General features: G+C 36.5%; 1 protein-coding gene across 2 annotated transcripts in view; it reads right to left on the reverse strand.

The window, feature by feature from the left end:
- LOC132123848 (serine/threonine-protein kinase OSR1-like) overlaps positions 1-19,730 on the reverse strand; it is a 59,684-nt gene extending 39,954 nt beyond the window's left edge. Inside the window, exons 1-2 of one of the 2 annotated variants that reach the window (XM_059534540.1) lie at positions 19,486-19,730; positions 4,053-4,165 (exon numbers count right to left, since the gene is read on the reverse strand). In XM_059534540.1, the coding sequence (XP_059390523.1) occupies positions 4,053-4,165; positions 19,486-19,555 (183 nt within the window). In that variant the 5' untranslated portion in view covers positions 19,556-19,730. The remainder of the gene's footprint in view (positions 1-4,052; positions 4,166-19,485) is intronic. The other variant, XM_059534541.1, reaches the window with a different exon arrangement.
- Positions 19,731-22,381: the final 2,651 nt, after the last annotated feature.

Raw genomic sequence — 22,381 nt, forward strand, 5'->3', positions numbered from 1 at the left:
GCAATTCCGCCATTTCTATTTTGCTGTCAGGCCCGGACTTGTTCAATTTGTTACATGCAATACAAAGCAATCAATAAGAGACACTAAAAACACTGCAGGGTTAATGCAAATGAATCGCCACATGACTTTATACCTTCACAATGCTGAAGCTTCGTTCAATCTTGTGGTATATTGTTAAAATTAAAATGAATGGGAACCAGAGCTTTAAAGCTTCAAAGTGGATACAAAAGCACTATAAAAGTGCCCGTTTATTGCTGGTAAATGTGGCTTTTTCAAATAATAATAAATTAAATCAAAATAAAAAATAGCTTCAAGAACATAAGAGCACTATAAAAGCGACCAATCATTGTAGTCACATGGAAATGGAATGGACTTACTTTAAATAAGAAATGTATTTTGATATATTTTTAATCCAAATGAAATGGCTTCAAAAAAGATGCCAAGGCACAATAAAAGTACCTATTCAATGCAGTTACAGTGGGTAATTTGCTTTAAAATAATCAAATTCTGTTGCTTTGCAGCCTGAAATGAAGACGAACATAGTTTTTGTTTTATCCAGCTGTATAAGTGTTATAAGCTATGTTATAAGGATAAGTTACTCAGTGCAACTTATAACATCCAAGTGAAAGATATAACACCAAAATGTCAGGAAAAAAAATTAAAGAAAACAGAAACAGAGTTGAAAAGAGTTGTAAAAAGGATCACCCCATTCCTAGAAATGATTTGTAAACTCAATCAGGTGTAGCTAATCACCTTCTTAATGGTACACAAAGCCACTTGAATTTCAACTGTGTTCAGCTGTGGTAATTTTGATTAGTTCAGCATGAAAAGAGTTTTCTTGGAGCATTTCAGTCCTTGGTAAAAAAAAATTAAAAATTAAAAGGCTTTGTCAATGCCTAGAAGCATAGTGAAGTCTATTATTGAGAACCAAAAAATGCAGCCATGTTGTAATTAAGTGCACCACTCCGTTTCAGATAAACGGGACGGGTTGCAGCAGTCTCCTCCAATATTTGATAAAAAGACAATAAGAAAACATGCGATTTCAAGTTCCTGAAAAACAACTCATAGCAACTGCACTTTCCAAGTCGAGTCTTCAAATGAACCTGTGAACATGAGCCATGGTTTCCATTGACCACCGCCCCCCCACACCCACACTTACAAGTGCAATCATGTATGCCAGTCAACACAAAGCTCTTTTCGTCAAAACCCTGGGGTCATTGAAACCCCAACAGTGGGCCACTGGACATTCCAAACCCCTCTGTCCCAAAGCTGGACTTAACTCAACAATTCAGGCAGCTTTGGCTGGCTCCAAAAAGCCTGTGTCCACTTCCACGATGACATCAGGTTGAGGGCGTATGAAAACAATAACAAACAGGGTGGGCTTTGGATGTTCACTGGCTGCTAGTGCTCCATCTGCATTCTCACAGTAGAAGCCGAGGGTCATCTCAGCTTGGCTGGACAATGTCTACCCGAGAGAGACAAAAACAATAGGCTGAACAGGGAGGGTGACATCAAGAGATTGGTAGCCACCCGATTTGTGGATGTCCAGAGGACAATAAGCAAAGAAAAGCACTGAGACTCTTTGTCTGCAGTTATGTCACTGCCTTTCTGCCTCCATGGTCAGTGGAAAAAATACTTTCCTTCTTCCTCAGGGCAAAGTTCTCACTCGCTATACGATGTTTTCCAGTTAACATTTCTATCTAAATTAAAATTACATTATGCCTGGGATCAAATTATGAATATGATTGTTCAGTCAAATTCATATGCATTGAGATAAGTACTTCAGATTTAAACTATGGCAATGACAGGGAAAAACATCCCAGATGTGTTACTGTCCCATAGACTGCCAAGTTAAACACAATGTCAAAGTCCAGAAAAGTATGAAAAGCATAGCTATCTTTGATATGATCATTTATGATTATTTGCACATTTGTACATTTTGTACTTGTATAGTATAACAATATATTATATATAGTAAAATAACAGTAATCCTGAATAATAAAACCAGATTTCAGTTCTTCAAAAAGAAGTATGAATTAAAGCCATGTTCTAGGCTCCTAGATCGATCTAGGAGAAATGCAGTATTTTCGAGCATCGTCATCTGATGGATAATTGGCAGACATTGAAGTCATGTGATTTGAAAAGGCTTTGTGGAGGTCTTGTCATGTCCCCGCAGAATAAACGCTGCAGTGGTACACAGTGGGGTCACTATAGCTTCAGCTTGACGTCAGTGGCACCGACAGGATCGCAGCTCAGTCAGAGGAAAATTGTTTCTCCCACCACAACAGAGTCACACGGATTCTGCGTTGTGACTTGTTTGGACTGTCCTGTTCTGTTAAGAACTACAGCATGCTACACTCCTGCAAACTGACCTGATCAGAAATGAAATTGACCCAAACCTCTGGACGGAATTTCCTCCGAGTGCTGCCCTTGATGCAGATTGAATGGAATAGCTGCCTGCTGCTCCCACTCATTACGGGAGCATTCTGGCTTTAATTTAATGCCTTCCTTGGGTTTAAGAGAGCGCTCTGCAGGTCGTAAAGGCAGCGAAAGCATCGCAGGAAACCCCAAACTTAAAATTTTTCATGTGACCCTAACTCTACAAGAATCTCCCTTTAACTTTCACCCATGTCATTCCGAAGTGTTTATTTCAGTTCAGCTGGATAGAAGTCTCCATTTACTGAAATCATTGAGGGAAGGACTAGGGATAATATCAGCCATGACTTCTAACTCCTCTGTAAGACACCTGGATGTGGGAAAAAATTTAGTTTCTGTTAGCCTCCTGCAGTGAGCTTGTAAATCAGGAACATGAGTTTTCCCGGTGAACGACGGAACATAGGCAACATAAGTATGACCTTTTGAGCTCCTTGAGGAGTTGACAGATGAAGTTAATAAGCTGAGAAAGGGGAAAGGATTTGTGTAGAAACAAGGCCTCATGAATGGAAACTATAACTTGGCTGTAACTTACCAAGAATGTAACAAAAAGGCAAACTAGGAAATGTTCAAACAGAAATTTGTTTAACAACTGGAAGAGAGGCAAAAAAGTTCTTTAGTGATTAGGATGAAGCCTTATATTAGTCAAAGTTGTGATTCAAAAAAAAGAAGTGATACGGGAATTGTGATTAGGAAAAAAAACTCAAACTGGAAAACAACACAGGGAATCCCTTTTGGTCCAGTTAATAATGGTTTCCAGGAAATCTGGAAATGGTATAATCCACGTGTCAACTCCTTTTCTCGTAGGAAAGAGTTCTGATTCTCATTTACTAAGAGTGTGAATGCACACATTACATTTACATTAAATTTATTCATTTAGCTGACGCTTTTATCCAAAGCGACTTACAATTGCTATATATGTCAGAGGTCGCACGCCACTGGAGCAACTTGGGGTTAATTGTCTACACAACCGTAAAAAGATTCGGTGTGGTAATTTTTTTGTGTTTGAGTGTTAGTTTTTTTGGACAGGAATGAATCCTTTTATTCAGCAAGGAGACAAATGGAAAGCAGCTTTTTAAACTGCAATAATATTTCATAGTGTTACTGTTTTACTGTAGTTTTGATCAAATAAATGCAGCCTTCAGATGCAAAACCCTCTAAATCAGTGTAAGAATTTTTTTTTTTTTAAAGTATATATATATATATATATATATATATATATATATTATACTATACTATATTTACCTGGGTAAAAACACACAACATATGTCACTGAGTTGCATGCATGCATTACAATCAGTCCTGTACAGTCATTATTCACTGTCAGAAGATAAAAGGTGTTGGCATTTATGGGCCATGACTTATAGAGTTGTATTGCTCATATGCAGACTTTAAATGTCACACTGTTAGGATAATGTCAAACAGGTGTCATATATATGTAAGCAGAACATGTAAAATTCCCATATGAAGAGTGCTGTTTCTCTCTAAACCAATACCAGAACACAATTTGTGAAATGAAATTCACAACTCATTTGACTTCCATACTTGTGCTAATATCTAGTATGTTCAATGCAATAAACCAAATGTGCCGTTTAAATACGTGGAAGCAGGTTCAATACCAGGAGCTCGTCCATGCTGGTCTGGCATTTTTCCAGATTGATGCGTTTGATGGCAACCTTCTCCTTCCTGGGCACACAGTAGGCAGCCTGGACCACAGCCGTAGCACCGCTTCCTACAATACACAAGAATGCACGTTAAACTGAGTACATCAGGAGATGCATGGGACATGAATTTAGGACAAATAGAAGAATGAAGAGGAACAAACCGCCCCCTGAACACCCCAGGCTCATCAAACCGTAATCCATAAAACATTACATCTATGGCTTAAAGTGACTTAATGTGTCAAGTAAATATATACTTGCATTTTCTCCAACTTCTAATGTTGTCTTAAAATATGGATTTAAAAAACAAATAAAAACGTATTGTCATGCATTTGTCAAATTTAAGAGTAGTTACTTTAATTAGGTTATAAAAAACTCTCTTACACACTTACAAGACAAAGAAATTATAGTAACATTACTATGTCAAGAGGGGGAAATAAAAATCTGACAATGCAAACTTATGGCATAAATAATAAAAAAAATTATTGAATGAAGATAATATAGAGAAAAATAATAATTTATAACCATTAATACTTTAATTATTAATATTTTCATAGTGTTAAGACATTTTACTGTTGTATGAATGACAAATGAGTAAAACTCTCAAATAAATTAATAATAATAATAATACTAACCTATTTACATAATGCTGTTTTGTTAAAATTGTTATTCTTGTTAATAAAAAAAATATATTCTGTTAGTCAAAAAGTAAAATTATAAATAATATTATTAATAATTTAATTATTTTACCATCAATAACAACTATTATTATTATTATTATATACATAATGCTATGTTACATAAAAAATAAAGGTTATACTTTAATGCTGCATGAATGATAAATTATTATTACTTTGTCAAAAAGCAGAAATACAACAATGACTGGTCCTGCATATTGGTTTTCAGACACTTTAACACAAAAATAATTGCTCATTAAGCAATGACATTTATCTCCAGCCAATCCACTTGCCTGAGAAAGTGCTGGAGAAGAGCTGACAGCTAAATCAAAACATTCCTCTGTCACTGCAGTTTTGGACATTCATGAGAGAACACTATTAAATCCTCAAAGACTAGAAGTCAAAGGATTTGAGCTATACTTGGCTTTCAACTTTAATGCTGAGGTTAATCTCCAGAGTGCATTAATTGGGTTCTGCTCATGGCACCACAGACTGGCACGAGAGAGAAAGCACAAAGACACTTCTGGAGACGGTTATCCTTGAGAGTGCAAGGTCATCCTGGTCCACACGGCCTGAATAATAGAAGACAAGACTCTAGTCTCGTAAATCAGCATGCACCAACTGTATGTTTCCACTGCGAGCAGAATATAAATGACATATTATTGTGCTGATACGAGGCAGAGGTAATGTTTTTAATCATCTTTAATCATCCAACCGAACTCTGTATGGCCTAATAATAACAAAGCCCTCATTGTTTAGCATTTTGATTGCACCAGTAGGGCACCATTGATAGAAGAACAACCCTCTTTTTCAGTTGAAAACTACAGTGTTGGACGGGCCTGACTAGTTAAAATACAATCATTGAAGAATCTGAGGTGGTCTAGCTATAATGTTACCAAAACGTGCTGACAGCAATTTCATTAATCACATCCTGGTCTGTATGCTACGGCCTGCAGCAGGATTTTGGTCCCCCGTATGGCCCTCAGAGTGTCAGCTGTGAGTAACAGTTCAGCCTGGATGTTCATCGTTCATCAATCAGCGTCTAGAGCTATATTTAAGACCCTATGCCATACATAAGGGAGAGGAGCTCACCAGAAGAAAAGAAGATCGAGTTGCCGGAGCTAACATTATGAGTTTATATGTAAATTCCTACAGCGAAACAAACAATCATTTGTCAAGGATGATTCAGGGAAGACTGTACTAAAGTTGCCCATGCATGTGCCAAAAGAAAACAAAAAGACCAAGAACAACAAAGACAGTGAGAATGTATATAAAGCCATTTTTTCTTGTGCAAAATATCAGTACCAAATCATCAATAGTATATTAAGAGGTAATATACAAAAAAATAAATAATAATAATAGCTTTGCATCACAGGAATAAATTACATTTTAAAATATATAAAAATGGAAAAATTATAATTTACAATATTACAGTCCCCAAATGGTTAGTGTCCATCAAACATTTAAATACCAAATCTTGTTTTACCGCTCTCTCAGACTGTTGAGTACTTTTCAACTTCCTTCTTGTCTCTCATAAACGCGTCAAATATGTCACACAGAAGGAAGTAATACAACAGCAAATGCAGCCTAGCAACCCAGTAACAAATATAATAAAGCCTTAATCCTTCATTACAGTCGTGGCCAAAACGTTTTGAGAATTACATAAATATTAGTTTTCAAAAAGTTTGCTGCTAAACTGCTTTTAGATCTTTGTCTCAGTTGTTTCTGTGATGTACTGAAATATAATTACAAGCACTTCATACGTTTCAAAGGCTTTTATCGACAATTACATGAGATTTATGCAAAGAGTCAGTATTTGCAGTGTTGGCCCTTCTTTTTCAGGACCTCTGCAATTCGACTGGGCATGCTCTCAATCAACTTCTGGGCCAAATCCTGACTGATAGCAACCCATTCTTTCATAATCACTTCTTGGAGTTTGTCAGAATTAGTGGGTTTTTGTTTGTCCACCCGCCTCTTGAGGATTGACCACAAGTTCTCAATGGGATTAAGATCTGGGGAGTTTCCAGGCCATGGACCCAAAATTTCTACATTCTGGTCCCCGAGCCACTTAGTTATCACTTTTGCCTTATGGCACGGTGCTCCATCGTGCTGGAAAATGCATTGTTCTTCACCAAACTGTTGTTGGATTGTTGGAAGAAGTTGCTGTTGGAGGGTGCTTTGGTACCATTCTTTATTCATGGCTGTGTTTTTGGGCAGAATTGTGAGTGAGCCCACTCCCTTGCATGAGAAGCAACCCCACACATGAATGGTGTCAGGATGCTTTACTGTTGGCATGACACAGGACTGATGGTAGCGCTCACCTTTTCTTCTCCGGACAAGCCTTTTTCCAGATGCCCCAAACAATCGGAAAGGGGCTTCATCTTAGAATATGACTTTGCCCCAGTCCTCAGCAGTCCATTCACTATACTTTCTGCAGAAGATCAATCTGTCCCTGATGTTTTTTTTGGAGAGAAGTGGCTTCTTTGCTGCCCTTCTTGACACCAGGCCATCTTCCAGAAGGCTTGGCCTCACCGTGCGTGCAGATGCGCTCACACCTGCCTGCTGCCATTCCTGAGCAAGATCTGCACTGGTGGCACTCCGATCCCGCAGCTGAATCCTCTAGGAGACGATCCTGGCGCTTGCTGGACTTTCTTGGACGCCCTGAAGCCTTCTTTACAACAATTGAACCTCTTTCCTTGAAGTTCTTGATGATCCTATAAATTGTTGATTTAGGTGCAATCTTAGTAGCCACAATATCCTTGCCTGTGAAGCCATTTTTATGCAACGCAATGATGGCTGCACGCGTTTCTTTGCAGGTCACCATGGTTAACAATGGAAGAACAATGATTTCAAGCATCACCCTCCTTTTAACATGTCAAGTCTGCCATTCTAACCCAATCAGCCTGACATAATGATCTCCAACCTTGAGCTCGTCAACATTCTCACCTGAGTTAACAAGACGATTACTGAAATGATCTCAGCAGGTCCTTTAATGACAGCAATGAAATGCAGTGGAAAGGTTTTTTTGGGATTAAGTTAATTTTCATGGCAAAGAAGGACTATGCAATTCATCTGATCACTCTTCATAACATTCTGGAGTATATGCAAATTGCTATTATAAAAACGTAAGCAGCAACTTTTCCAATTTCCAATATTTATGTAATTCTCAAAACTTTTGGCCACGACTGAATATAAATGCAATAAAGTACTGATAACATCTATGACGTGAACATCAAAGGTGTAATGGGTACAATAAGCGCTGTTGGCTTGTTAGATTTCTCAAGGTTGAATTAAAGGAAAATACTGCAGAAGAGTCGTCTCTATGCACATTTGCATCACAGCCACAGGATTTTATGGAGGCCAGTTACTGGTTTCTGAATCAAATCATTCAATATTATGTTACTGGGTTACAGCATTAGAAAAAGTAAATAAAGAACCACCAACTGATGCTGTTTGGTGGATTCCTTGATTATCCACTGAACAACTGTCCACTTGTAATCAAGAGTTTTGATTCATGAGCCAAATGTTTACCAAGATAAATGACATAAAAGTGCCTGACAACATGTTCCTGCATGGAGACTGAAACATACTTAATGTACCTGATATAAAGTTTAATAAAGTCTGAAAAATTATTAATTTCTCTGTCCTCCCTACTTGATGTCCCTCATTAGAGAGGATGTTAACTTCATAAGAGGAGATAGGAGGTTAATAGCTTTCAATTACTTTCTGGTAACATGCATTAACTAGCTATTTTGAATTCAAAGCCACTTGTCAAGAAAATAAAACGGTTAATTTGGCCACCAACATACTTGTGTCAAAAATGAAGGGGGAATTATATTATTCAGCATATTTAAAAGGTCTAAAAGGGAGTACCATACTTGAAAGGAACATTTTGGAAGAAACAAGTATTACATTTTTATGTATCAAAATCAAAATCGACTGCTCATGAAGGACAAAGTGTTGAATTTGACTTCTTTTGCAGTGAATGACCCAACAGACCAGTGCTGAAATACTGTAGGCTGAGTGGTTTAAATGTGTTCCTTCACGTTTAGTTGTCTGTTTGTGCTACCTTGTCCAGCCTGTTCTCTCCCATCAGGAGCCCTTTATTACATTTCCTTGGCTTGCATTCCTCACACTATTCTGGGCCACATTGAGACATGTCACACTCAGGGCCCTTCATACTAGTGAAAAGCTCTAACAGAGCACTTGATGCACAGGAACGTGTAAGATTCGCTTTGAGGGTGAACTGGATTTCTAAAAGTACACCTGGACAACTGGTGGAGTGTGTTGAAGAAAAAGTTGACGAAGAGTTGATTTTAGCAAAAACCTTGCAATTTCCTTGTTCTTAACTTGTTGCACAAAACTAGAGCAAAACATGTTATAACGACCACTGTAATCTAATTCATGAACAAATGACTCGCAGTGTAGTCCAACTATTGAACAAAGTAACTCATATAAACTGGTTCTTCTTAGTGAATCTCAAACATAAGCACATGCACAACCAATTTAATCAGATTCATGAAGAAAAATGTCTCACATGAGCTTAAGTTAAGACATTCAAAAACGTGCAGTGCAACCAATGAAGCCTGATTCACAAACAAATGACTCATATGAACTGGTTCATTTTAGTTAATCAAATCATAAGCACATGCACACTGTAATTAGATTCATGAGGAAAATGACTCGTATGAAATGGTTATTTCTGAATCAAAAACAAAAAACCCAACCAGTGCAGCCTGACTCACAAACAAAAATGACTCATATGAACTGGTTCTTTGAACTCAATCCAAAGCAAACTAAATACAACAAACATAGTCCAATTCATGAAGAAAATGTCTCATATGAGCTTAAGACATTCAAAAACATGCAGTGCAACCAATGAAGCCTGATTCACAAAAAATTGTACCTTTTGAACTGCTTCTTTTAGTGAATCAAAACTATAAGCACAAACACGATCAGTGTAGTCAGATATTAATTGGTTCTTTTTAGTGAATTTAAAACATACAACACAACCAGCGCAGCAGGACTCACAAAGAAATGACTCATCTGAACTGGTCCTTTTAACTAAATCTGAAGCAAACACAATACAACCAGCAAAGGTCAATTCATGAAGAAAATGTCTCAAATCAGTGATTCAAAAACATGTAGTGCAACCGAGCAGTCTGATTCACGAACAAAAGACTCCTATGAATTGGCTCTTTTTACAGAACCAAAAGCTTACAAAATGACCAGTGAAGTCTAATTCACAAAGAAAATAACTCAGGAAACAATTCAGGAGTTAATGACACTTTTTAACTGGTCCTTTTAATTAATCATTCAAAAAACATTGACAAACTCAGGAGTTGACAGTTTGAATCAATCAAATTATCCATATATATATGCGATTATTTAAAAGCAAAGGGAATTTCAGTCAACAGTGATAAACCCAGCTTCTGTTTTACGTCACAGACATTTCCAACAACAATAATCAAACACTTCCAGTCTAGATCCAGTTTAGTGGGAAGTCGTGGCCTAATGGTTAGAGAGTCGGACTCCCAATTGAAAGGTTGTGAGTTCGAGTCCCGGCCGGCAGGAATTGTGGGTGGGGGGAGTGCATGTACAGTTCTCTCTCCACCTTCAATACCACGACTTAGGTGCCCTTGAGCAAGGCATCGAACCCCCAACTGCTCCCCGGGCGCCGCAGCATAAATGGCTGCCCACTGCTCCGGGTGTGTGTTCACAGTGTGTTCACTGCTCTGTGTGTGTGCATTTCGGATGGGTTAAATGCAGAGCACAAATTCTGAGTATGGGTCACCATACTTGGCTGAATGTCACTTCACTTCACTTCACTTCACTAGATCAGAGAAATTGAGCATGGTCCCTTTTCCGTGGGTCTGACTCCATCCAGTGAGACTCAGATGGAGACTCGGCTCTCTGAGGTGGAAAGAACAGCTACGATCAGTGCAATAACAAGACTCCAATTGCCCTGGGAAGATACAAATACAATGGTTCTGCTGAGTGTGCTCCAAACTCAAACCCACACATGGTGAACTTTCCAGAGGAGAGTGAAGAAACAGAAGTATCTGGGGAATAATTCTGGACTATATGGTTTAATACAATGGGATCCAGTTAAAGCAACACTTTGCCTGTAATCAATAGTAACAGGGTCAAAACGAATCAGACAAACCTATCCTTGGCTGGAAGACAAAAGGAAACACGGACTAATTTTAACTCCATTCAAAAAGTCATGCTTTTAAATGAAAATAACATGTGCCATCAGCTCAGTTTCAGGAGATGAAACATACTGTGTATTAGGGCTGCAACTAACGATTATTTTGATAATCGATTAATCTGTCGATTATTTTTATGGTTAATCGATTAATCGGTTTATGTACTTATATTTTAGTTTTTCCCATTTTTTCCCCAAGTAAATTATTAATAAATGGTCTTTATCATTCAGCATAGATTTAAGAGATTTTAACCATTTTGCACGATCATATCCTCATCAAAAATATACCTGGAGTTGTTTTATTGTGTTAGTAATCCTTTGTCGAACTCTTCTGCAATCAGAACACTGACCCATACTCTAGCAAATTTCACAAGGAGATTTCAAATAATGTTTTCACCATGGCAGTCCTTAGAGCTCCTAAAGTAGTTTAACATCCTGAACAAAGCTTATTAAGGAATCTTTCAGAACATATTTTCACGAAGAATAAGGATAAAACGGAATAAAATTGCAGTGCATTGTATTTTATTATTTACTGGGAAACAGCTTTATAGCTTTTGCTGTGAAATTGTAAACAATCCTTCAAAAAAAGTGCCAATGGCATGAAACCTGAATGGAACTCACAATTTAAAGTAAAATCCATCAGAAGGTTGTCCAGAAAAAAAAAATAGGACACACAAAAAACCTGCTGTGTGAAAAAGAGCAGTGAATACTTAGAAAAAAAAAAAGTGCATTTCAAATATCTACATTTACCTCTCTCATTCAGTCATAATTAGGCTGCACGACTGAATTTTGAACTGGTAAACGACAAACTGATCACAGAACATGTTTGTAAAGCTTTAAATGTTAACTGTTAAAAAGCAATGTTATCAGCTTTTACGACTAAACAATTTGCAAACAACATTGTACTGGAGAATCTGCACAAATGAGTCTTAGGGGCCGTTCACAAATCGCGCCTAAAAACGCGTGGAAAACGCTAGGAAGCGCCCCTGAGGCGTCTGCCTTTGCTAAGCAACCATGACGTGCTCTCTCCTTGAAGACGCGGAAATTTCAGCAAAGGATAAATGGATTTGCAGCTCAAAAAAATCGCTTGCAGTAGCTCTGCTACTAAATTTATTTCAAAATGGAAATCCATATACAACTATGATCAGCTGTTCCTTTCATCTTGACTGAGCTTTTAACGTTGTTACGGGAAAGGATGAAGCTGATTGGTTAGTTCTTGTCACATGACCCGAGGTGCGGTTGCGGCATTCTGAAAAGTTTAAATGTTTTTAACTCGATGCGGTGTTGGAAATAACGAACTTGAGCGCGCAAAATACGCAATATGTGAATGTCCCCTTAAACAGTGCAGTAGTGCAGAGTTTACAGGTTACTCTTCTTTTTTAAAGGCACAATGTAAAGTACTCCCACATCACGCTGAATGCTGCAGACATAGACATCATATGATGTCTATGGCTGCAGAGACGCTGCTCGGGAAGCACGTGACATAAAACAAGGCCAGCTATTGGCTATTCGCTACTTCTCCTGTTGTACTGGCTGAGTAAAACCTCCGGTGGCTCATTACTGCCACACTTTGGTCACCGCAGATTTGAAATATGCACGAAATGAGCCGCTTACGGCAAATAAAAGTTATTTAGCAACGAATCGATGACTAAATTAGTTGACAACTATTTTAATAATCGATTTTAATCGATTAAATCGATTCGTTGTTTCAGCTCTACTGTGTATAATGTATACTACATACTAGTGGTCGACCGATATATCGCCAAGGCCGATATATCGGCCGATATTTGGTATTTTTCAAATATTGCATTGGCAAAATACACATTTATATAATTTAAACAAATCTTTGAATGACTAATGAATATTTAATTTCACAAACCTTGCAAATTTAGTCAAATCCAGTTGTGAGATCTTGTGAAGTTTGTGTGTATCCAGCATGATCACATGTTCTCTGTGTGATGGTCAATTCATGTGAATTGAATGCTTTAAACTCGTGATTTCAAATTATGCTGCACTTTATTCATTTGCCCACTGTCATATTCATATCATTTTCACTGTGTGCTGTATGTAAAATGAGGGTTTCCCTGGCTTTATTTGAAAAATATGATTCCCAGTGCACACAAACTTCCAGCGTTTACTTACTTTTTAATTATATTTGTATTAAATATTTATTTGTGAAAAATACTGTCATCTAAAGTATAAGCATGTTCCTTTTACACATTAATTTTTTAATCCATTGTCAAATGATTTCAGATTTCTTAAATATTAAAAAATATATAATTTAAAAAATCATATCGACTTTATATTGGCTATATATATTGGAACAGCTGAATTTAAGGCAGATGTAAAAGATTAAAAGATAATATTTAGTTGCAGATCCCTTGCATGCTATCAGAGTGGTGAGTCTACAACCCATAGACATCACCAGACTCTTGGTCTTATGCTCTGAAATGCTTTTCTCCAGCCTTTAATGTAGCCAATTCCAACTGTTGCTTGTTTTGGGGAGTTTCTTACTTTAGTCTCCTCTTCAGCTGGTGAAATTAATGTTCAATTGGATTTAAATCTGGAGATTGATTTGGGCAATCTAAGACTTTACATTTCTTTGCCCTGATAAAGCTCTTGACTGAACTGGCAGGGTGTTTTGGGTCATTGTCCTGATACAATATGAAGTGCTTTCTAATGAGTTTGGTGGCATTTTCTTGAATATTGGTAGCCAAGGTGATTTTGAACCCTTCTAAATACATTCTGCTATTGTCATCAAGCCATCATTAAAATGAAGAGGTCCTGTTCTAGAGACAGCCATGCATGCCCATGCCATGACACCACCTCCACCAAGCTTTACAGATGAGCTTGTATGCTTAGGCCTAAAAAAAAAAACAAGTTTGGTTCCGGTTGGTTGTCAGTTGAGGTCATTGGTCGGTAGGGATTTATTATTTTTTTTTAATTTATTTTTTTTTTCTCCAGTGGCAGTTTTACACACACACGCGCGCGCTGATTTTAAATGTGTGTACCGGTACTTTTACGACAGTGATTCTGTATTTCCGTTTAAAGTCTGTTGTTGCCATAGACACGCAAAACGCACACACACACACAAAAAGCCTTCGCGGGAGTTTGACAGGCGATCTCATAGTAGATTAACATGGAGGATTTGAATTTGAAAAACGGAGTGTACAGACATCTTTTTGTAGTCAAACAACATTCTTTGTTATGTTCATTTATGTGGTTTATTTGATTTTGATGCTATAAATTAACTAGAAGCAAGAGACGATCGGTTAGTTTTAACTGATGATCTAACTTACAGCGATCTGTTCGACACATTCAAGAGCCACAAAACGGTATTTATTGTTTACATTTCTTTAAAAAATGACCACATTTGAAAGGTGAAATAACCAAATGAGACTTTGTTTCATATTAAAAGTAAGCTGGTAATGTTAATGTCCTGTCTGTCAGCATGTTGTCAGTGCCCTCTCTGTTCCGCGATATATTGTTGACTCCCCCCTCCCCCCGTGTTTCTCTTAATGTTATGATTTCCAAACCTTAAGTTATAGCTCACTTTAGGAATTGACAGTTAAAGGGTTTTGATGCAATACTTAATGGTTTTTAACGGATTACTTAAGTGTAAAACAGCATTTAAAGGAAACTGTAATTTAATTAACGATGTGTGAAAGACCGTTCTTCCCCAGTCTCATAAAATAAATTTGGGTCGCACATAAATTGACAGGGTCGGTCGGAAACCGGAACCAAACAAATTTTTTTTTTAGGCCTTATGATCATTTGCAGTTCCCTTTTTTCTCCACACTTTTGCTTTCCAATCACTTAGATAAAGGTTAATCTTTATCTCATCGGTCCATCAACTCCAAAACTCTACTGGCTCACATTTGTGAAGAATCTTGCATTTCTATTTTTGGTGCTGATCAGAGTTTTGCATCTTGCTGTGTAGCCTATGTAATTCTGTGTCAAATTCTCCTGCGGACTGTAGATTGACAGAGCATCACCCTAGCTTTCTGGAGGCTGTTGGTGATTTTACAGACATGTATTTTAGGGTTCATTTTCACAACTTTTATGATTTGTCTGTCATCCACTACTGTTGTTTTTCTCAGCCAATCAGGTCATCGTTGGTTGCTGATATTGCCGGTAGTTTCCAAACTCTTGATTTCTCCATGCCCTTTGTTTTTCCTATAGTTCTAATTGACTTCCTCTTTTCTTTTAGCATCTAAATTGCTTGCTTATCTTTCAGAGTCGGCTTCCTCATCTTTATCCTGGTTTGTGTGTGTCATCATTGAATGCAAGACTTAGAATGCAGAAGCAATGGATATAACTAATAAGACATATTCCCTGCTTTTAATATCTTAAAAAAATGCAACAGGACACAGCTGAACACTTAGGAAGAAGACCTGTAAAGCAACTGTTCCAATACTTATGCTCACATCAGATAGGGAGATGAAACTAAGTGCTGATCTTCTTAGCTGGTAAAACATCTTTGTGTTGAATCACTCAATAATAAAATGTGACATTCTCTAGTTTTGTATCATATTCATCTTTTAATCATATTTACATATTTCTTGACTCCACAGCAAACATAACAATTTTATCTTTACTGTTCCAATACTTATGGAGGGCACTGTAAATGTATATCAAATATGTATTTTTCAGTGGTAATCTAATCTTAATCACAGTTCTCAGATCGAGCTCAAAAGAAGAAGAATAACTGATACTGTGATTAAAGTACATTATGATTACAGCAACACAAAAAATCAACAGCACTGAAGCTTAAGGTGTCCAAACTTAAACTTGAAATCCAGAAGGTCTACAATCAAACTGCGCCTCTAGCCTGAACTCCAGTTTTGGCATGTCCACGTCACATGCCAGGTTTCAACAAAGAAGCAATTCTGAAGGTGCATGCTAGAGGGCACAACAGTCTTTTCAAGAATTGGAGGATAATAACTAAATCTTTTGAGGAAACTACAGCTTACGAAAACAAACCAGAAGCTTTTAGGTCTATATACTGGTGCTTAAAATCTTTAAAAAGAAAAAAAGACTAAGTCCAGCCTAAGGCTTCATTTGAACTGAAGCTGATACATAAAAGTAATTCTTGTGAATTTAAATATGTAAAGCATGAAAAATTTGATATTTTTCCTCCACGAGTTGAAATGTTCAAGGCGTGGGGTACTTTATAGCTGATGAGTCAAATGAGGAGGCACGGCAGACAGGTTTGACCAGTCTCTGTATCTCTCTCACACACGTACACATGGCTTGTGTACACAGGCTTGGCCCTAACGCACAGTGGTTTAAAGGAAAAAAAATTCTATTTGTTGCAAAATTGGGTCATTGTCAAGTACAGTATATTATATTATCATCATTATATACATATAATTATCATTATCATAGTATTCCATCTTATGTTGTCTCAATTAATCAAAATTTTATTTTATATAAATATATTAACTTAATTAAAACCATAGCTTTTTTCTTTTAATAATTTATATTACATTACACACACACACACACACACACACACACACATATATATATAAAATAAAAAATTAAATTTAAAATGATCATACAAAACTGCTACCAAATCCCTATACATAGAGGAAAAAGATTTAATTAATAGCACAAGCTATGAATTTATTACTATGTATGTACAGTGCCCCTCCTTAAGTATTGGAACAGTAAAGACACAATTGCTTTTTCTGCTGTGGAGTCAAGATATTTGCAAATATGACTGAAAGATGAATATGCGACAAAACTACAGAATGTCACATTTTATTATTAGGTCTGTCGACACATGTTTTACCAAATAGGGCTGGGTGATATATCTAACGATATGATCATGTACATCTAGTCAGTAAATCTGGTTCCTTGATTACCGCTAAGTTGCCATCACCTGCTTTCAAATGGAGCGCCACTTAATAGACAGAGCCGTCGATCACTGACAAGCTACGCAATATCGCATTCATTATGCTTTTAATATCTGAAGAATTAATGCAACAGGACACAGCTGATCACTTAGAAAGACCTGTGAAGCAACTTTTCCAATACTTATGCTCACATCAGATAGGGAGATGAAACTCTAAAAGTGCTGATCTTCTTAGCTGGTAAGACATCCTTGTGTTGAATCACTCAATAATAAAATGTGACATTCTGTTTTGTCTCATTTTCATCTTTTAATCATATTAACAGATTTACAGACTCCCCAGCAAACAGAACAATTTTGTCTTTACTATTCCAATACTTATGGAGGGCACTGTAAATAGATTAGTCCAATGTTTGGATTTTTGTTTATTGCTAACAGTAATATTACATTTCAATATTTCAAATAGGTATTTGTATCTCAGCCAAATATTGTCAGATCCTAATAAATACATCATACATCATGGGAAAGTGTATTTATTCAGCTTTCAGATGATTCAGAAAACTGACAATTAAGACTTTAAGTTTAAGGTTTTGTGGTCCAGGGTCACAAATATGTTTTAAAATATATTAAAATAGACATTTGATATTTTAAATGGTATATATATATACACATACACACAGACACACACACAGGTCATATAATTAGAATATCAAAAAGTTGATTTATTTCACTAATTCCATTCAAAAAGTGAAACTTGTATATAATATTCATTCATTACACACACTGATATATTTCAAATGTTTATTTCTTTTAATTTTGATGATTATAACAGACAGCTAAGGAAAATCCCAAATTCAGTATCTCAGAAAATTAGAATATTACTTAAGACCAATACAAAGAAAGGATTTTTAGAAATCTTGGCCATCTGAAAAGTATGAAAAGTACGATCACTGACTGTGGAAACTTTACACTGGACCTCACACGTGGACTGTGTGCCTCTTCTCTCTTCCTCCAGACCCTGGGACCCTGATTTCCAAAGGAAATGCAAAATTTACTTTCATCAGAGAACATAACTTTGGACTACTCAGCAGCAGTCCATTACTTTTTGTCTTAAGACGCTTCTAACGCTGTCTGTTGTTCGAGAGTGGCTTGACACAAGGAATGTGACAGCTGAAACCCATGCCTTGCATACGTCTGTGCATAGTGGTTCTTGAAGCACTGACTCCAGCTGCAGTCCACTCTTTGTGAATCTCCCCCACATTTTTGTCAATTGTCATCTTTTGGACAACTGTCAAGTCAGCAGTCTTCCCCGTGATTGTGTGGCCTACAGAACTAGACTGAGAGACCATTTAAAGGCCTCTGCAGGTGTTTTCAGTTAATTAGCTGATTAGAGTGTGGCACCAGGTGTCTTCAATATTGAACCATTTCACAATATTCTAATTTTCTGAGATACTGAATTTGGCATTTTCCTTAGTTGTCAGTTATAATCATCAAAATTTAAAGAAATGAACATTTGAAATATATCAGTCTGTGTGTAATGAATGAATATAATATGCAAGTTTCACTTTTTGAATGGAATTAGTGAAATAAATCAACTTTTTGATGATATTCTAATTATATGACCAGCACCTGTATGTATGTATGTGTATATAATATATATATATATATATATATATATATATATATATATATATATATATATATATATATATATATATATATATATATATATATCCTTCCTCACCGGTCTGACATTTGACTCCGTTCTAAATTAAGCAGACTATGCTCACTCTTCGAAATGTTTTAACAGTCATGAGTAAACTAACGCGGAGCAGTAAGTAAGGAAGTTTTTTAACTAGCAGAAAAGTGTACCTGCAGGGTACCTGCGCTATAGATTGTACAATGTTGTCGACCAATAGGTGTATATGTATGATATATATATATATATATATATATATATATATATATATATATATATATATATATATATATATATACTGTATGATATATGTATGTATGATATATATGTCAGATATTGAAAATATCTAAAGAAGAAAAAGAGAAGGCTGTCATTACTGAAGGAGCGTTTCTACACGTGTTCAGGCTTATCAGCAGTAAGGCGTTGTCGAGTACAGAATAATGTTGTTGTTTTGTGGCAGTCTGAAATGCAAACAATATTTAATGTACAACTATTTTTCAAATACTATCAACTGGATATTTACGTGAGGGGGAATAAACTACCTCGATACGTTCCGAAATTCATCATTACAGTAGTGAAACGGTTAAATATGCTCACTGAGAGAGAGAGAGAGAGAGAGAGAGAGAGAGAGAGAGAGAGAGAGAGAGAGAGAGAGAGAGAGTTGAAGTTGGTACACGTGACAGGCTTGACAACTGAAGTGGAGGTTTGAGTCTTTTGCAGACACCAGTTTAACGCATTAGAATTTCTGAGCGCTGAAATCTAATGTCGTGCTAATTTGTTTAAAAACTCTAAACGTCGGTTCACATTTAATTTAAAGCTTCACACAACCTACCCTGAACAGCAGCAAGCCCAACTTCTTTTAACGCAGCATTTGCAGTAGGAACTCAACTTATTAATGGAATCACACCATGCCATGTATTCACCGGCTCTCACAGAAGGTACACACTCACCGATCACCTCCTGCAGCTCATAGTCATCCTTGTTGATGGACCAGGGTTGAGAGCTCAGGTCCTCCGACATGTCTCAGGAGATTGCGTTCCTTTAGATCCTGCTGAATCCAAGCAGTAGAGATGAGTGCTCACAGAAAACAACCTGTAAATGTTAGTGTAATCCGTAAAGCAGTAGCATTCCAGCTCCTCTCTGCGATTTTCTTCAACCGCCTCTATGATTCCCAAACTTTGCCACTAGCGCCAAAAGCCCCGCCCACACATTCCTACACACTGACGGACCCGATTGTCAGCCATCTTGAGTGTGTAATATTAATTAGTTACCCACTTATTATCATTATTACCGAAATATCAGTTATTAGTTAATAATACTCCAAAAAAAATTGCTTTTTAGTAACATGATTTTGCAGTACTAACAATAAATGTATAACTATAATTTATTTAGTAGACATTTTTATATGATCCATATTTGAAATAAATAATATTCAAGCAGCGTTAATTTTATTTTATGAGTTTCGTTCTGCACACAAACTCGGAGATTTAAACAATTTGAACGTAAATATAGTACTGTAAGGTACATAACCTCTAACCTAATTCGTACATCCACTCGGCACAAATTATTGCCTTAACCGGTGACAAATCAGCCCTAGTTAGTTTCATTAAACTTTTTATTTTATATTGTAATAAAATGCATTGTGGCCACTGCTAATTTTATTAACGTTTATAACACTGCCATCTTCTGGAATAAACAGAACATGGGCCATTCTTCACAAAGTATTCCTGTAAATTAATTCTAGAAGTCAAACTTAAGAATTTAACAATTTCTTTTAATTACAACTTTATTATGGAAACACAACACTAAAGTTAGTCATTTCTAATCGAATATATACATCATTTTGTCATTCATTTATTTATTTAAAACCACCCTTTGTGATTTTCATAATTTCTGTAAATTCATGAATGTTGGAGACAAGCCAATAAAACGTCACAGAATTAATCAAAACCACTGATCTATATAATGTTCTCTATTATAGATCAGTGATCAAAACCTACGCTAATGCTTGTCACTTCCTGGAGGATGATGTCACTGGGCAACTGTTGTGAGTTAAAGGCAAGGGATATTACAAAAGATTAGAATGGAAAGTGAAATTGGATAATTACAACAATATTCTCAAGAATGCTTTAATAAATTCCATGTTAGAAGTGCATTGCATCCAGGGACATGGCAAAAACTCACTGGAGTTTTATGATATTATAAATAGTAATTTTTCATCCGCTGTGCTTCACTGTCGGTGCAGTTTTCAATTTTTAAGTAGCGGCTCAAAAAGTAGGGGAGAGTGGGGATGGTTGCAACGAGAGGCAGTTGTTTTTCTAATCAGCTTCAGAAGATGTTTTTATAAGAAATTCTCACTGCTTCAGCTGAAACGGTTTCCACTAAACTAACAGGAAGTGTGGTAAGTGTGGAAGCTTGATCTACAAACATATGAATACGCATTTGAATAACCATTAGTGCCATATACATAGCACCCAATATTCATCTGTATAATGCTGTCTAAACTGTAAACACAATATAAAAGTTCTGTTGTTTTCAGATAAAACAATATCTGATTGATGAGCATCATGTGATCATCATCATGGGATGTGGGGAAGACTGAGGTATTGAAAACGAAAAAAACAACCAACCGTGACTGTGTGACCGAAATAAATGCAGATCTGGAAATCTGTGTTAAGCTGGCTAATTTACCAAAAAAAAGGTTGAGTAATAATGTTCATGGCAAAGAGCCATGTTAAACATAACATACACAAATACATTTCAAATATTTTATAACACAAAACATTGCGAGTATGAAAGACAAAGTAAAAGTGCCTTAAAACATCAGAGCAAGTGTTTCTTATGTGCCCATAGTACTACATACACCACACCAAGAAGCTTCAATCAACAGAGGCAAATAGCTGACTGATTATGCACATTCAGATTTCACATGCAGACACTCTTGCTAAAAATACCACAAATAAACACACTTGTACACACTGAACACAAGACAAGAAAGAAACTACGTGAGAAACCATTTGTAGGGATTTGCTTTGGAAAGCTGAGCAACCTTTTGATTAAGGCAGACTTATTTGATGTAAATACTACAAAAAGTACCTTTCTTGAAATGTTCGTAAGCTGGACTCACTACAGAGTCTGAGAAACTCTCCCAAGCAAGCGAAATTCACAAGGTATTTTCCCTTAATCCTCCGTAGAGAACAGTATTACCCAGTGATGACTGAACAGTAAACCTTTGAAGGGGTCATGAACTGAGAAATCTAAATTCCCTTGCTATTTTGACATATAAGAGGACATTGTACTATAAAAAAAACATCCTGTAATTTAAAAACAGGTTAAATTGAACCCAATCTGCCAAAATGGCAGGTTGTGGAATGTTGCACTTTATGATGTAATATTGTGGCTAAACACCTCCTCTACAGAAGAAGATCAGCGCCTACATCACTGCCTCTTTAGCCCCGCCCACTGATTTGCACATGTAGTGTAAATAACGAGAGAGGCAAATGCAGGTTTACACAGAAACCAAACGAAAGATGACTCCGAAAACAACAAGACACTGTGCAGTGCCAAGTTGCAGAAAAACAGTCTTTGCACTGCCTTCCTCCTGATCCCAACATTAGGAAAGAGTGGATGAACTTTATTTTTTATGTTCCAGGCCACATCAGTAAGAACTTGGCACAATTCGACGCAGGATTTTCAGAAAGACTGAAACTAAAAGATGATGCTGTGGTGGCTATATTGGATCCGACAGTAACGTTGCAACCACTGATCTATATATATATATATATATATATATATATATATATGACTATATATTATTATATTCTATATTATAGATCAGTGGTTGCA

Source organism: Carassius carassius, chromosome 42 (genome assembly GCF_963082965.1).
Source record: "Carassius carassius chromosome 42, fCarCar2.1, whole genome shotgun sequence".
NCBI lineage: Eukaryota > Metazoa > Chordata > Actinopteri > Cypriniformes > Cyprinidae > Carassius > Carassius carassius.